The 16,297-nt window shown below is 52.4% G+C and overlaps 1 protein-coding gene across 4 annotated transcripts; it reads right to left on the bottom strand.

The window, feature by feature from the left end:
* Positions 1–1,181: 1,181 nt before the first annotated feature.
* TTI1 (TELO2 interacting protein 1) lies at positions 1,182–16,256 on the bottom strand. Of its 4 annotated transcripts, none has more exons than XM_033002091.2 (7): positions 13,940–16,256; positions 13,261–13,449; positions 12,335–12,483; positions 11,375–11,515; positions 9,760–9,964; positions 8,933–9,020; positions 1,182–2,676 (listed from the first exon to the last, which is right to left on the bottom strand). In XM_033002091.2, exons 1-7 carry the CDS (start codon positions 16,230–16,232, stop codon positions 2,442–2,444), a joined length of 3,300 nt encoding a protein of 1,099 aa, XP_032857982.2. In that variant the 5' UTR covers positions 16,233–16,256; the 3' UTR covers positions 1,182–2,441. The 4 variants fall into 4 exon arrangements, with proteins under 4 accessions (XP_032857982.2, XP_042657002.1, XP_042657003.1 ...); XM_042801068.1 differs by having other exon boundaries at positions 2,566–2,851; XM_042801069.1 differs by having other exon boundaries at positions 2,566–2,848.
* Between the last annotated feature and the right edge of the window lie 41 nt (positions 16,257–16,297).

Genomic DNA, 16,297 nt, shown 5'->3' with positions numbered 1-16,297 from the left:
AGTTGCTCCCCTCCCACCGGCCCCACTGCGTGGGGAAGGTGGTAATTACGAGAACTCGCTCTAATTCCGCTCCTCTCTGCCCTGTCCCGCTCAGGGAGAGCGGCCGCCCGCCTCGCGTGGCCGTGGGAGGGGAGGAGGCGGCTGGTCTGGGCTCGGGTGGGGTGCCCTGAGACCCCCGACCACGGGGCTCGTCCCGGCAGCTGCTGCCTGTGCACGGGCTGTACGGGGCTGGTGCTGGGATGGCACGGCACGGGGGGGGTGTTCCGCTGTGGCAGATGCTGCAGGTGCCATTTGGGTTTATGCATTTCCTTTCAGAAATGGGTACAACTTTATTTAAAAAAAAAAAAAACCAAACAAACAAAAACCCACTAGAAGAAAGGTTATCGGCTTTTCTTCTAAGCTTGCTTTGTCTCAGTGGAGGTGAATCCAGCAAGGCTGGGCTACCTCTGCTTCCCAGAGGTGAGCAATTCGCGCAGTGCAGAGCGCGTGCAGATAAATCCCTGTATGAGGCCCGCAGGCCGTGCCCAGCCGGTGAGGGACGGCAATGGGGGGTGGGGGCTTCTCCTGGGGGCTGACAGCGAGCTGCGGGGCGGTGGCACAGGTCTCCCGTGGCAGCGGTTCACTTGTGCCTCCCTGGCAAGAGGCGCAGCCCCCAACGGCAGGCAGGGACCCGGGCCAGGTTTGGGCAGGAGCCCCGGGTGCCATCGCGGAACGTGCGAGCTCCAGCCAGCGCTGGAGGCACGGCAGAGACGGCGCGGCACGTGCACCTGATTGATGAGCTTTATCGGGTGCTACAACAACCCAGAAAATTCTGCACCAAGCCCAGGGGGGCTTTGGAGACCAAAGGTAATGTTTCACCTTTCTGCCTCTCCTGTCCTCCCCTGCCAGATAACTCTGAAGGGTTCCTTTGTACAGAATCCAACCCGGTGCTAAGCACTGAATATATACTAAAAAAAGTGTAAAAGCTGCACTGCAGCCCTGTCCCACCTGATAGAAAGCCACTGACTTGTGTTTCTCCTGGAGGAGCAACCAGGAGCAAAGCCTGAAGGAAGCCAGGGAGACAAGGGGAGGTAATCTCAGCTGAGGGGGGGTGGGCATCAGCAGCAGTTCCCTTGGTCCCAACAGTCGAGAGGCGTTTTGGACATTCACCCAAGATCCCCAACAGTGATGCACAGAGCCTGTTCCATGTAACAATCAGTTTATTGCTTTGGTTTTTGCATTTCTGAGCTTGCTTCCAAATTTAGTCAAGATCTGTCCTTTTGCTTTACCAGCACAAAACTTTCACACGTGTCAGGAGGCAGCCTGCTGCCAGATGTTGCTGTGGGTGAAGGCGACGAGCCCGGGAGACGGCGCGGTCTGGGAGCAGCAGGTAAAGCAGCGCCCTCAGAGACCATCTCTGGGGCCGGAGCCTGGAGGACGCGGGAGCTGGAACAGGCTCCAGCAGCTCCCGGGCGGGCGGAGAGCCTGTGCCCTGCTCCCGAGGGGAGCCCCTCGGGCAGGCAGCAGACCCCGGAGCCGTCCCCCTGCCCGCCGGCGCTGCGCCAGCAAACAGCGGCACAGCGTGGCACCGCCGTGCTCACACCCGTGGCACCGCCTGTACCCGCCCGGGAGGCCGCGCCGGGGCACGGGGAGGTGCTTCAGCGAGTTCTCCTTGGGGTGGGTGTTAAAAATCCGAGAGGTCTAAGAAATGGCCTGCGAGAATGGCAGGCAGGCAGGGAACGAGGAGCCGTAAATCATGCGCTCGTTGTAAATCAGGGCTGGACGTTTCCCTAGAGAACGTCTCGCACGCGGTGGTGAGAACGGGGGAGCGCAGAGCAGTCGGCCAGTCTCCGCAGCCAGTCCAAGCAGACTGCAAGGAACAGCCTTGGTGTTTCTGAGAGGACATGTTGTTCTTGCCAGTAATACTGGTGAGGAATTGATTGGAAATGCATTTTAACGGTTTCTGATATTAAGTGGCTTTAAAAAGAAAAGGTTCTCAATGCACCCCAAGCTGGATTCTCTCCCTGGGAAGGGTTAAAGCCAGAAAAAGCTTTTGTTTTGAGTTGGCAATGGTTGTCCAGCTGAGAACAGGAGGGAGCGTCACACTTGTGAGGAGGTCAGAGGGGATTTGGGGGGTGTGGTGAAGGGGCACCACCCAAGGATCCAGTGTTGGGAAGTCATTTCTGGAAAATGACTCTTTGTGCTGAAGAACTTGTTCCTTCCAGCACCGTGTGCAGAGAAGTACAAGCCTGCAGGAATGAGGGCAAGGTACCCGCCTCATCCTCTAACACTGTTTTAAAAAAGTAAACTTCTGCCCAGGGGGAAGGTGTCTTGGCCAGTGCCCCAGACTGGGCAGTCCCTTCTTTGCCCGCCGGATGATCTGGGGCCCAAGCGGCGGCATTTTCCCGGGCGAGCTCTCTCCTGCGGTTCCTCTTTCCCCCCCCGGCCGCTGCGTGGGTCCGTCAGGGAGGAGATGCCCCCGGTGCGCCTGCCCGCGGCACCGCGCGCTCCCGCAGCTGCAGCCGTTCCAGCAGCAGCAGCACGTTGTCGGTGAACTCGTTCCGCTGGCTCCCCATCCCACGCAGCTTCACGGGCCGCAGGCTGGCGTGGGGGGGCTCGTACTGGTGCGGGCAGCAGACCTCGCTCAGGAGGAGCCAGGTGCTGTCAGGGTCCACGTGCATTAAGTGGAGGAAAACGCTTTGGAAAACAGTGGGAAGAAAGGAGAGAAGAGTAAGGAGAGGGCCTTTTGACTGGCACCCAACAAGGTCACTAACAGAGCTACGGAAAGCTCTGACGTCTGGAGGCTCATTAGCGAGTACCGTGAAAATGGCTCCTGTGTCCAAGAGGAGGCAGGTCAGTGGTGGTACATCTACTGGCAAGTGGGAGAAAAACCAGTTGTTACGCTACACAGTAAGTTATCGACCCCAAACCAGCAGCTGGTGAGTAACTGACCCAGGCTGGAGAGGTGACTGCAGAGTGCTGCACGTGCTGCTTACAGCTGGTAGGTTTTGGACAATCACTCCTGCAGAGCTCTTAAAAGAAGTTGTATATGTTGTCCACCACCCTCTCTGGTTTTTGGGGAGTGAGGGGGGTCAACCCATCTGGATCGATCTCCCCTCTCAGAGGTGGTAGAACCAAGAGTAGTTCTGGCCAGCTGCCCAGGCTGGCCCACAAGTGAAGTTGGATGCTCTATTGAGGGCTTTTTGCTGCTGTGAGGTCTCCCCTCATCCCGAGTCTTTACTAGCTCCCTCCACATTTTCTTCCTTCTGCACAGCACCTTTCACAAAGCAGGATTTCCTTTTTAAACAAAAACCCCAAAGCTAACAACCTTCATTAACAACAGAAGGGAGGAAGAGAGGCACGACAATTTTCTCAACACAGCACTAAAGCATTAGATGGTTTTCGCTTTGAATTTCAATACCCTGGGCAAGGTGGGGGATTTGGCTTTGGAGTCTGCAGTCATGCTTCTGATCCTGCTGTGAGCTGCTGTGAGGAAGGTGCTGGGACAGGCTGGCTGCAGGGCAGGAAGCTCTGAGGAGCTGATTTCTATGACCTACACTCACTCATTTCTTTCTGCCGGTTCTCACTGTCAGTGACTTTTGGGCTTAGCTAGGTCTGTGTCAGGGTTTAATGCACAGGAGGTGTATTGGGCTTAACAAGCGTTACGTTCTCTGTCTGTGCCATGTACAAAATTAAACTCGACTATGCAGGCTGCCCCGACAGCACTACAGGGCCTCTTTCTGCATGGTGCTGAGTATCCTGTGCTCCCACAGAGATTATGAGCACTGAGGGTACTCAGCACTCATCAGACTTTCGGGTCAGCTTTTCAAGACCTAGCCACAGCCACACATCTTCAGGTCTCATTTCTACTGAAATCATGGGGCCATGAGGAGAAAAGCAGCTGGGTGAGGTAACGGGAAGAGAAATCAGAAGGTAGGTTTGTCTCTGTTCCCCCAGGCAGCACAGGAGAGAACTCCTCTCTCCAAAATCAAAGATCACCTGCTACAAAAGCCACACGAAATCCAGATCTGATTGCTGTAAAAATTCTCCCTGAAGCACTTCTATCCCTAAATTGCGCTTGCTTCCTATGTAAAGCAGGCAGAAATCCCTTTTAGAAGCTCTTCCGAAAGGGAGTGCAGTGCCACGGGTAACCTGAAAAAGCACAGAAATGAGATGGAGGCACTCAAAAACGCCCTCAGCTCTTCCCAGTAATCTCGTGGCTGCTCCCCCACAAGCAGCCGGAGCGGGTGCTGATGCCTGCCCGCCACTGACCGTGCCTCTGCCTCGGTGCAGGCCCCCGACAGCGCTGAGGGGACACGCTGCCGCTGGAAGCTGCTGGCAGCGTCCCCTCGCGAAGGCGCCTGCAGCGCCTGTCCGCCTGCTGCAGGGCAACGCGGCGTGAACGTGCTCTGACGCCACAGCCGGGCTCGGCAGCGACGTGCCTTCTTCCCGGGGGACAGCCAGGCGCAGGTGGGCTCCCGGGGCTCTCTGCTCCCCGGGCTCTGTTCCTGCAGCTCTGCTGGCTGGAAAAGCGACGGCTGGCCCGGCCCCGGTGCCAGGCGGAGCGAAGCGCACGCCGGGTCGAGAGCCTGGACCTGCTGCCACCCCTGCGCCAGGTCCCCTGGCCGTGCCGGGGCTCTCCCGGCCGTCCCGGGGCTCCCCTGGCCCTGCAGGGGCTCCCCTGGCTGTCCTGGGGCTCCCCTGGCCGTGCCGGGGCTCCCCTGGCCCTGCAGGGGCTCCCCTGGCTGTCCTGGGGCTCCCCTGGCTGTTCCGGGGCTCCCCTGGCCCTGCAGGGGCTCCCCTGGCCCTGCAGGGGCTCCCCTGGCCATCCCGGGGCTCCCCTGGCCATCCTGGGGCTCCCCTGGCCGTGCCGGGGAGCGTGCCGCCGCCTGCCAGCGAAGAGCAGAGGGCCCTGGGGCTTCCCCTGCCCCACGAGGGGCTGCTGCTGGCCGGCAGCTGCACAGAAATAATCCTCGCTCCTTATGGCCAGGGTGGACAGGACCGGGCAAACAAGAGGAATCACTGGGAAGTGACCACGGGAGCAGGGAATACTATCTGGCTGGCTTCTGCCTCTCCAGCACGTGCACAACTTCACCTCTCCCACTCGCACCAAAGGCGCTCTGCTCTCCAACCTCTCCCCAACCAGCTGCTCTGGCGAGAGCAACCCTCGAGAGATTAGCGGGTCCCTGGAGAACGGCACTGCCTCTTGTGCCCTAATGGCCTGAGGCGTGTGATTATCTCCTGATAACCTGGAGTGCTGTGCTGCTTAAAGAACTTGACTTTTACATTTTCAAACTAACTCTGGGGTAGTTTCTAAGCAACCTGTTTCCATGGCAAAGAATCCTGGGGTTAATCCAGGTTTGTTTTCTGTTGTTGCTTTTTTTTCAACTTAAATATAATGTTATTGAATTTTGCCTTGTGCAGGTGGCTGTTTTAGTGTACTTCAGCCCAGCTTGTGAATGACAGCTGTCAGTAAGTATCCAATAAACTACACAATCAAACCACAAGAGGTATGCTGTATAATCACCATTGGTATCTAAAAAGGTCCAAAAATAGCTCATATTTGTTCCAGTTGTGCTAAATGACTTACTGTACCAGCACACAGCAGAGTCTGGCTATTCTGTTGCCTTCTCTTTTTCCCAAGTTCTAAACAAGGCCACGGCACAGTGAACAGGCTGGGAAAAGGGCAAACCTTCCTGGCTTTTGCATCTCTGCTGAATGTGTAACTAGATACAGTTCACCACAGGCTTCAGTAAAAACTGGGGAAATTATTTCTGCATCCTGGAAAAAAACCCCATTCCTATTCAGACTGTTGACTGGAAGGTCAAATGGTAAACTTCACGGGCTGTAAACATTTATTAAGTGTAAATTTCAAAACAGTCCCTTCAGACTGAAAAAATGCAGAACTATTTCTGAAGTGCTGACATAGTCCAGTGACATTTCTTAATCTCTTTTCCTTCAAAGTTCTTTTCCCCCAAAGTGAAAAGCTTGTCAGTGATGATGCAACTTAAACTGATGAGAAGCTCAGATTTACATATTGTGACTTTCAGTTTACACCGTCTTCCCCCCTGCCTTGTTCCCAGTGCCTAAGCCCCACACCACCACCCCTCATCTGCTCCAGTGTTTCTGAACACTTTACCTGTGGTTGCGCTGGTTTATTTTCAATGAAAGTGAAGAAATAGCTAGTGTTCCCTGGCTTTTCCAAACTCTTCTTCAGTAGGTTTGGGGTTTTTTTGGTGGGTTTTTTTATTTGTTGGGGTTTTTTTCTTTGCTTGTTTGCTTGTTTTTTTTTTTTTTTTTAAAAGCTTTGGATAATATTCTTCTCCCGGAATATTCCCAGCAGTCATCTTACAATAAAGCCTATTGTCCCATTCTTCCCCAGACATGCTGGAGTTTTTTTTTCTCCCAGTGTCTATTTTTGCCTGTTGAGTATTGCATGAAGCTGCAGTCACAAAATTCACGTAGTCCCACTGGTTCAACTAATAACACTACAGGGTCCCATAAATGGGATTAAGCAGCTTCCTTGGGGCAGGATAACATGCCTGGATGACAGCCAAAACTTTTTTTTTTTCGTGGCTCTAGCACGTTGGCCAAAAATTCCTGCTTAGCCCTTTGCACACCTACAGAATCCTCACTTAGTGCAGGGAGTTATTGGAGCTACAACCGACTTTGTAAGACCTGACCTTGTTCTTGGCAGGTCACAACTCATGAGTTGAATAAGAATCCAAAAAGCTGAGCAAAGGCCAGTTAGTGTAAATCAATATGGCAAGCTGATTCCAAACATCTTTTTACCGTGTATGATTTCTGCAGTGATAAAGGTGAGTTATGTGACGTACGTTGGCACTCAGGCTGTGGCTAAGATTAGTTCTGGTCTATCTGTTTTTAGAAGCATTTAAAATGCAGAATTTTTCATGCATCAGGCTGATAACATTGCCCTTGCCTAGATGGAAAGGGCCTTACATGTGACAACCTGTGTCAGTTTGCAGGACTGCTTTCAGGCACATGCAGAGCGAGGAAAAGGACCGGAGCTTACAGGAATCTGGTGGTTAAGCAGCTGGTGAAAGAAAACTGAAGCACGGCTGCGAAGCGATTCTTATCCTGGCACTGGAGCCGGGTCCGATTGTTACGGTAAGATTTTGACTTTACCAAGCTGAAACCTCACATCATGTGTCCTATAGTTAAAAGCGATTGTGCTATATTTAACTGATCCATCCAGGCTCAAAGACCAGGGATCAAACAGGACTGAACTTAAAAACAAAACCCAAACAAACAACAAAACAAAAGCAAGAAAACTACGAGTACTGCCATATGCTCTGTTAGTACCAGGCCAGACATGCTGCATGCCTCGGTGCATACATGTGTCTGGCCAACAGAGCTACACATGAGAGAGCTGTTCACAGAAGACCTTGCTTTGTTCAGTGAAATACGTAATGTATAGTGCATCAAAGGCATGGGGGAAGAAGTGTAACATATGGCATTTTCCCCTTAAAATAGAATAAAAATAATATACAGGAGAAAACTATTACTTGCCCTGAACTTTGCTGCTCTTTTCCTCCAATAACAGTGAGCTTGCTTCACAATATAGCTTCTAATGACCCTATCACATCATAGGGCTAATTCAGTATTTCCCCCCCACCCCTGCTGTGGGGGAAAATTGCACAGCTTTTCAGACTGCTTTGTTAATGATTTAAAAGCTTAAGATTCCAAATATCTAGATAAATCCTGGTGTTCTGCTTTCCATTCCAGCATTGCTTACACAGATGAACGCTTTATTGTATTAAGGGTATGCAAGCCTACAGCGAAGAACCCCTTTACAGAACAAATGCTGCTGAAGCCTGCTGCGATGCAATAAAAGCCACTAAGGTAAAAATAAACCTACTCTCACCAGTGCAGGAATGCAAACAAAGGTATGGCTACAGCTTCTGAGAGCGCTCTCCCTCTAACTGCTGCTCAGCCACACAAAAGCCCTTCACACCCTGCACCCCCCTGGGAGGCCCGTGCTCAGGTGAAAGGAACGGGCAGCTCTTCCCTTTCCAGCAGCCTGCCCTCTGAGATCCGCAGTGCCCGCTGAACCCGCTCACTGCTGGCCTCCTCTCCCCTCAGGGGAGGGCACGGTTGGCCACACAGAAAGAGGGGGGCTGTTACCCCCGTCCTTCAGCAGAGGTGGAGGTGCACGGCTTGCTTGTTCATTTTCCATGTTCTGTAAGTGGGCTTGTTTTGCCTGCTGAAATCTCTGGCCTTGTTTCCAGGTGACAACATATGACAATAGTGATTTCTTATCCTGACAGCAGGAACATGCTGAGCAGGATTTTGTACACCAAGCAGCAAAGTATGTCTGTCAACACTTCATAGAGCTGATGTGTATTCATCTAAACTGTTTGTGCTCTTTCAACCTCTCCCAGCCTTTTCAGAGCAAGACTGGTGCCAAGACTGACAGCTTCCCAAACAAACTCCAGTCCACCTGGCAGAGCCTGGGTTCACGTGATCACAGGAGCCCAGGGAAAATGGAAGGATAACAGAAGTAAATCCCCCAGCCTGCAAGAGGTATTAAGCGATAAGATACATGGGAATGTCTGGGACATACTCTTGCATAGCTGTTGGCCCCTCTACAGATTGATGCCACCAGTGTGCCAAGAACCCTAAGTATTCTAGCATCGGAGGCACTTGGGAAAAAACGCAGGGAGCACATTTTCCCCCTCTGTCTCCAAATGCACCGCAAGGTAATCTGAAAGTCATCTGGAACTTGTGAGCAAGCTAACCTCTCTAGCTCGTTTTGGGTAGTAAATGATACTTCACCAGAGAAAGGGGTTAACTTCCACAGGAGACCCTGTTGTGCAGGACTCAAAGGTGCTGGGGGGAGGAATGGTAAAGGTGCAAAAGGAAAGGGGTTTCCATGCTCCCTCTGTCCCACATTATTTGGACACTTGATACACCTGCATTTAAGAGATATTACCTCTGGGCAGCTTCTTGCAATTTCATGGGTTGCTTGGCACTGAGGTAAATCAGGCAGGCATCTGCCACTTTATTCAGGTCACTCTCACCTGCAGAAATGGAATAGAAAAGAAGGGTAGGAGGTAACCTACTCAGCAGCTGCTGCCTAACAGAATCAGCTCTAAATTGGCAGCAAGAGGCTTCTGAGCCTTTGAACTATCTGACCCAGAGCTCTTCTGACCTCACCTCTTAAGCATCTTGCTGCAAACCTGGGAAAGCAATCAAGGGCATTGAGGGAGGAAAGGAGCAACTAGCCAGCAAACCTTCTCCCTCACCAAAGTCGGCTCCAGAAATTTAACCTGGGAGAATTTAAGAGAGTTTCATTCAATAGAAGAATGCAATGTGCTGCATTAAAGGGTCACCCTGAGAGAAGCCCCAAAATGGAACCAGTCAAGGTAGCCAGAAGTCTTATCTGGGCTCCAGTTCTGCAAATTAAGAACAAAGCATGGCCCAACAGGCCTAGCTGCAGCAACCCAGGCACCCCACTTTATATCCACTTCTGATGCACGAGTGAGATGAGCAAGTTAGATTCTGCAAGGTGCTGGGAGTCTTCTCTCCATTTTGTCTCTCGGGGAGTAAAGAGCAACCAGCCCCTCTTTACAGAGCTGTCAGAAGACAAACTAAAGCCCAGCGGGACCTGAATGGGACGAGGCTGGAGAAGATCAGGAAGTCAATGCCATGGGGCAGCAGAAGGGTAAGAAGCACGTGCAGGCCTGGTCAGTTGAGATGAAAGGAGAAGAGGAAAGTCCGGAAGAGATCTCACACAACTGTACTTTCCCTGGTACTCACCCATGTCCAGCTTCTCGCACAGAGAACCCAGTCCCTGCAACACAGCCAGCTGCAGCTTGAAGGCAAGTGTGTGGTTGTACACAGGCCCGGCTCTGGCACTTGCTGGGGCCTGGCTGAGGAGGGAACTGGTCAGCTTGGGCAGGACATCTTTGGAGAATCTCTGCCTCAGGAAGTCCCCACACTTTTGAGCCAGGGTACATAGGACCTAGGGGAGAAACATCAGTTACTGGAGGATAAGTGCACATACAGGTCTGGGAGGAGCTCAGCAATCTGCACCACCTTGGGGAATAAGGCATTCATTCTCCCCTGATAATTTTTTGCAGTTGAGAGCAACGTGACCACACCTTCCAGTTTCCCCTAATGAGCAGAAGGCGAATGCTCGACTGAGAGTCTGAGTGACGTGCACCCTGCTCTCCAGTTTCACACGGCTAACCTCCTGGGACTGCCCTTCTCTCATCAGCATGGTAAAGGTAAGAGTAGCTTGTGAAATCTCACTCAGAATTGTTGGAGGAGCCTCTGATGGAAAACGCCATTAAAATATAAATTACCTTTGTGGTGGAAACATTCCATCTTCACAAGCATGCCAGCAAACAGAAAAGCCAACTGGCTACGTCATAGGGCACCCAGCACTACTGGTGTGTGCCCAGGATAAAAACCAGACTGGCCTAGAGGATGGCCTTAAATACACATAAAAATGAAGGGGGTCAATCCACCTGGCCAGTGTCCTGGTCTCTCTTGGAACTTCACTAAGCTTGTGGTCTTGGTGTGCAGGACTGAGATGCTGGCTATGTCAATACTACACTTCCTGTCCTGAGGTTCAGGAAGGAAGACACTCCTGGGCGATTTCTTCCAGCAAAACCAAAATCCCGTATCGATTGCTAGGATCCCTTGAACTTTTCAGGAGTTGTTTAGTTTTTGTGTAGTGATCTCTCCGTTCTTTCAGGGCAGGCACATGTGAGGCGTGGCTACTCTGAAATTCTAGTTTATGGCTTCTTGAATTTGAGGAATCAAAACTCTCCTTTTAACCACACTGAAGGATTCTAAAATGAATCTCATTCCGCACAGCAGAGGAAGCCCTGTGAGATCCTGGGGCTGGCAACCTCTGGAAACATGCTTTATTACCCAACTTGTGAATCAGGAAGAGAATGCAGCGAGTTGACATGGTTGGGAGCTCTTTAATAACGTTATTATGAGGCTAAGTCTTTGCTTAACCTCTCCCCTCCCTTGCCTATGCCTCAATCGTGAAGCTATCCCTTCTCTTCAGTCTAAGACTTCAAAATGGGGGTGCTGAGACTGTGGCTCCAACAAGGGCAAGTTGCACTCTAAGGTGCCTCTGACAGCTGCTTGGGCTGTAAAAGAACTGTTTTCCTCTTCCCTGCAATAACCGCTAATGTTGCTGTTTCCCCCAGGAACAGTGTCAAGGTTTTATCTGTGGACAAGCTGCCGTGGGAGTGGTACAAGCCTACCCACTGCAGGGTGGTGACCCTGCGTTCCAAACCACGCCTAAAAATCACTCCACAAGCTTAGCGCTTCTCTCACGGGTCACAGCAATGCCTGAGCCACTTGCCTTCTAAGCGCCAGCTTGAAGGCTGTTGGCAGAGATTCGCTGCTGTACCTTGAAGGCTCTGAGTACTGCCAGAGGGTCATCGCTGATCAGCCGGGTGACGAGAGCTGGCCAGACACGATGAGCCATGGGAAGCAGATGGTTTCCGTGAAGATGCAGCAGAGTTACACAGAGCTCCAGCACATCCAGGACCTGGGCAGGAGGGGTAGGCAACAGACTTTCAGGTCGCTACAGCACCAGGCGTACAGGTGAACCCCCAGTATCATGCTGGGGAGCCAGGAGAAGAAAGGGTTTTAATACAGTGTGAACTGGGATAACTGAACAGTGCACAGAGCACAGGCCTGTTTGGAAAGGGACAAGTAGTGCAGTGACATAACCTGTGCTGGGCGACAGAGCCAGGCTGGAACCAGGGCAGGAGTCCCGGCCTGATCCTGCATGCTGAGCTGTGCACTAGGACCCGACTGCTCCTGTGGCAGCAGGATCACCTGGTAGGGCTGGGGCCTCTCTGTAGGAATCTGGGTTATGCCTCACTGCTGTATTTTCTGTCTTGCTTTGCAGTTTAAAAGGAGGCCACCTTCAAAGGATTTTCATAATTAAAACCAGGCTTCTAGCCCTGCTTATCATCACCCAGCAACTTCAAAAATGTTCCTCAGTCCGTGTGCTACAGACTGAGGAAGGGGGATGGGAGACCTAGATGGGAGAAAGATACTTCTGCTTCTTCCACCAAGGGCTGAGGCACACGACTTGACTACCCCGAGCATCAAGGGAAGGTGCCTCATACGAAGCCACCCTTAATATTCCATTCAGCCTGGCTGCCATTCCTAAACCAGACTGCTCCCAGAAAAGTGTCTCGCCTTCTCCTGACTGAGCTGGAGGGTCTGTCCTGAATAAGCACGCGGCAGCACTATCCTCATTGCGGCAGGAAGCCCAACATGCATCGTGCAAATGTTGCCGAACTCCCAGCCCCCCTTCACGGGGGCCACCCGTCCCCCAAAGCCGGCGTTTCCTAACCTTCAGCCTCACTCGGAGGTTCCCGTCGGACAGCAAGTGGATGCACCTCTCCATCACATCTTTGGCCAGCTGAGCGTGGCTCGGCAGTGGAGCTTCTCCTTCTGTGTCAGAGTTGTTTTGCTCTGGTTTAACAGGAGGGGGGACCTCATCTGGAAGACAAAACCATTACTGAAGCCATGACAATGTCTTAGAAGTTCTGGGAGATCACAACGCCCACCCACAACTACTCTGCAAATTCCTGAGTAAGGCCTTTGGCATTTTTTAACATATTTAGGTATCGTCAAGTCTATGCTTGAGTTATGCGAGTTAAGTGTCAGCTTCAGTGAAGAGCGTGGGACTAGGGAAGGTTTGCTTTCTTTACTGGACAATGCAGCTGGTCTGACATTTGCAGTTTCTCCTCACCATGGACTTATTTCCCATTGATTTTTATTAAAAATGAAAAGCCTGGGTATTTAAAGATGAAGTATTTAAAGGTCAGGATTGCAGCATAGCCCAGTAAAGTCTAAAAAGTTCCCTATATGAACCTCTGCAGGGCCTGTCAAGGCCAAGTGAGACAAGAGTGGTGGCATCATTAGCCAGGAGAAAATGGTATAGGGACTCTCAAGGGAGAGTGAGGAAAATGCAATAGGTTCCTGGAGAGAGGAAACTTTGGGTCCTGGACCCCAGTGACCTGTTATGAGGTAAGGAAAACCACAGTGTGCCTGTGTCTTAGGGCTAGATAAGCCTTGATCTGCAAATACGTCACTCTTCCCTCCCCTGGCAAAGCAAGAACAGCCAGCAGCACCTTACATGAGCTAAGGTCAGGGTCAGGAGCGTGCTAGGCTTTCAGCCTGGTCCCAAGTCCTTCATGTGACAAAAGTGAACCTCAGAGGTCAGGGTCTTTCTCAAAGTTGAGCATGCTCTTCTCTGTCACACACAGTACTGACCTGCCTCCTCATCCTCTGTGTCGGGAAGATTGCCCTCTGCGATCTGCTTCTGTCTGATATAGTCAAGGAAGAATCGTTCCACTTCTTGCCTGGTCACCACCTGCTGCCCCTGGGACGAGGTCCCGCTCTGCCACTCGGCAGTCTGCCTTTGTTGGTGTTCCTCACCGCAGGACGATCCAAACCACCGGACTGCAAAAGAGGAACTGAAAGGTCACTGAGCAATCCTGATCCCCTCCTGCAAGTCAGCAAGGTACCATGGATTCCTTGAGATGAAAGTGACTCTCGAGTCTCATGGGACTGAACTACAGAGTCAGGCACCTGCTGTCACATCACCATGACCTCCCTGATGGAATGAGAATGTTATAAACCCCAATATAAGAACGAATAGACTCCATGTGCTTCTACAGAACACTTATGGGAGCACTAAACCCACCCTTTCTCAACCATTAGAGGCCACGTTCCTGCAAGTCTGCAGGCCAGACAAACAGAAACTGGCTGTGGAGAGGGGAAGCTACTGGTCACCTTTGCTTGAGAGCTGGCCCACCAAGCAAAGCAAAGTTGCCATCATGCTGCAGTACCTCAGCTACTTGAAATTTCCCCTGGTAAGCTGAAAGGTCAAAGACAAGTACCCTTAGTTACAATAAGACTGAATTACATAAAGTAAGCATGATTTAGATACCTAAAGCTGTCATTACTGAGTGGAGGACCCTGAGGAAAGTGGAAGCCTGGGTATTGTAAGACTGATCTAGCGCAGACAGGACATCTTGGATAACGTCTTCTACCAGTGGCAGCAAGCTAGCATCTGAGTGCTTCAGCATAGTGTCCAGGACCTGGGAAGCATGTGCCTGATGTGCCAGCTGGCGCAAATTCAGGGAAATCCCATTCACCAGATAGTCAGAATTCTCATTAATCAGACACTGCAAGGAGTCGTAACTGCAGGCCTCACATATGTCTACCAGTGTCCCCAGTGCCGTCTCACTGATGAGCAGAGTCTTGTCACCAGCCTTTTCCAACACAGGGTAGAGAGCTGACAGCAGAAGCGAGCGGAACTCCTTCCCGAGGACAGCAGCGAAGCAGCCGACGCCTTCCAGCTGGATGCAGATCTGCCAGATGTTGCTGTTCATGGTGCAGGTTGTTACGTGCGGCTCTGGGGACGGAAGGAGAATGCCACCGCACGCATCTCCTGGACGGGCAGTAAGTCCCGAATGCTGCACAGAGTGCTGGTGGCTGGTTTCTTCTGTATCAATGCTAGTGATCAAATACCAGTTTGCCTGGTCTGTGTACTCATCGAGAATGGACATTATGGACCCTTTCAGATCATCCCTGTCCAGCGAAACCTCCCTTTCCTGAAGGACATCCACTCCCACCCCAGCGGCTCCAGCAATCAGCTCATTGAGGACCATTGCTGCCTGCTTTCGGTAGACGCCGGATTCACTGTACAGCCCCATGAAATGATCCACAAGCAAATAGAGGTTCCCATAGTAGCCGAGAACACGACAAACTTGCTGAAGGAGCTGGAAAACTTTCTCCTCCGTGAAGAAGCGGAAGTATTTCTTCTGAGATCTGCCTTTCTGCACACCGTGCTGCAAGGAGCCCGCAGGTCCACCCTCGCAGCCCCAGCGTCTGTCTTCCACTATCTTCACGTCTGTCACGTCCAGCTCCAGAACCTGCATCAGCGCTTTGGACAGACGATGGAGGTGGGATACGGAGTTGAGGACAATGTTGACCTTGGGGCCCAGCAGCTTCAGATAGCCGAGCAACAAGCTCAAAGTGGAAACCTTGCCCGTGTCATCCTGAGAGTTCATCAGGCGAGGAAGAGCTGTGGCGAGGGAGTGGAGGCTCTCGGAGAGGACATCAGCCAGAGCCCTGTTCTGTGCTACAATCCTCTGCTCTGCAATGCCCTGCAGAACCTCGTTACACCTGCTTTGGACTTCGCTGTTTTCATCGTTCACCAGCCCAACCAAGGCCTTTAAAAGATGACCGAACGAGTCCACCAGCGACTGGCTGCAGTTCCTCAGTAAGTGGTGGACCAGTTCTACCAGCTCCAGTCTCACTTTCCAGTGGGGGTGAACTGAAGAAATTTCAACCATTTTATGCAGGAGAAGAGAGAGTTTTTCAGCAGTACTTTTACTCCAGTCAGGCCCTCTATGGACCATTAGTTCTGATATTCTGCTTTGTTCCACTGGCAGCTTTTCTTTGTTCTTTGGGATTCTGGCTAGCTGTGCATCAGCCATTACCAAGCCAACGATCAGATAAAAGAGTCTGATGGCAGAAACGGTGGTTTTATGACCTTGTTTGATGTCTCCAGTAATCACCCGAGACAGCGTAATGGAAATCCCCGGCAGAAAGGAAGCAAACAAATCCCCACATCGCTGTGCCTCATCTTCATTGAGGTGGCGATGCTCCTGGCAGTCACACTGCAGGACCAGGACCTGTAAGCACTTCAAAGCAGAGATCTTAATTTGCTTTGCTTTCTCTCGCTCTGCTAGGCCCAGAAGCAAAGATACAGCAAATCCTAAGAGGGGAAGGGTGGCAGGTTGATACAGAGAGAAGATAACGTCCCCGTAAGCGGAATGCATCAGGGTGTGCAGCGCCCGGATGACAGCCAGCTTTAGCTCCTCGGACAGCCAGGCCGGCTCGCTGGAGCCGCCCGGGGGAGCGAGGCACGAGCAGAGCTCGGAGAACAGCTCCTGCAGCAGCTCCCGCTTCTTCACGCGCGTTGCGGCGAGCACGGAGGAGATGCACTGCGCCACGCTCAGCACCAGCCGCTCCGGCCTGGGCCCCGGCGCCCTCAGGGCGAAGCGCAGAGGGAACAGGACGTACTCCTGCAGCTCCTGCAGGGCCGCGGCCCCGACGGCGTCCAGCTGGGCCTGCAGCCGCGCCACGTTGGCCGCGGTCCGCGCCCGCGCCAGCCGCACGCAGGCGGGCCGCAGGGCCCCGAAGGCCGCCTGGGGGGTGTCGCAGACGGCCATGGCGGGGGGGGGGGGCCGGGGACAGCGCGCCTACCTGCTCCCGCGGCGGGGCCCGGCAGCGCCAC

The sequence above is a fragment of the Tyto alba genome, unplaced genomic scaffold, assembly GCF_018691265.1.
Source record: "Tyto alba isolate M040663 unplaced genomic scaffold, T.alba_DEE_v4.0 Super-Scaffold_33, whole genome shotgun sequence".
NCBI lineage: Eukaryota > Metazoa > Chordata > Aves > Strigiformes > Tytonidae > Tyto > Tyto alba.
Note: the sequence above shows the minus strand (reverse complement) of the source record. Positions and strands in the feature narration are given on the sequence as shown.

What these genes read in the sequence shown, in the direction of transcription:
- TTI1 (XM_033002091.2), bottom strand. Translation starts at nt 16,232, where the DNA reads ATGGCCGTCTGCGACACCCCCCAGGCGGCCTTCGGGGCCCTGCGGCCC. An exon ending in ACCTCCGAGTGAGGCTGAAG is followed by an intron (nt 11,516 to 12,334) that starts GTTAGGAAACGC and finishes CCTCCTGCCCAG; the next exon opens with GTCCTGGATGTGCTGGAGCT. An exon ending in CAGTACTCAGAGCCTTCAAG is followed by an intron (nt 9,965 to 11,374) that starts GTACAGCAGCGA and finishes TTTCTCCCCTAG; the next exon opens with GTCCTATGTACCCTGGCTCA.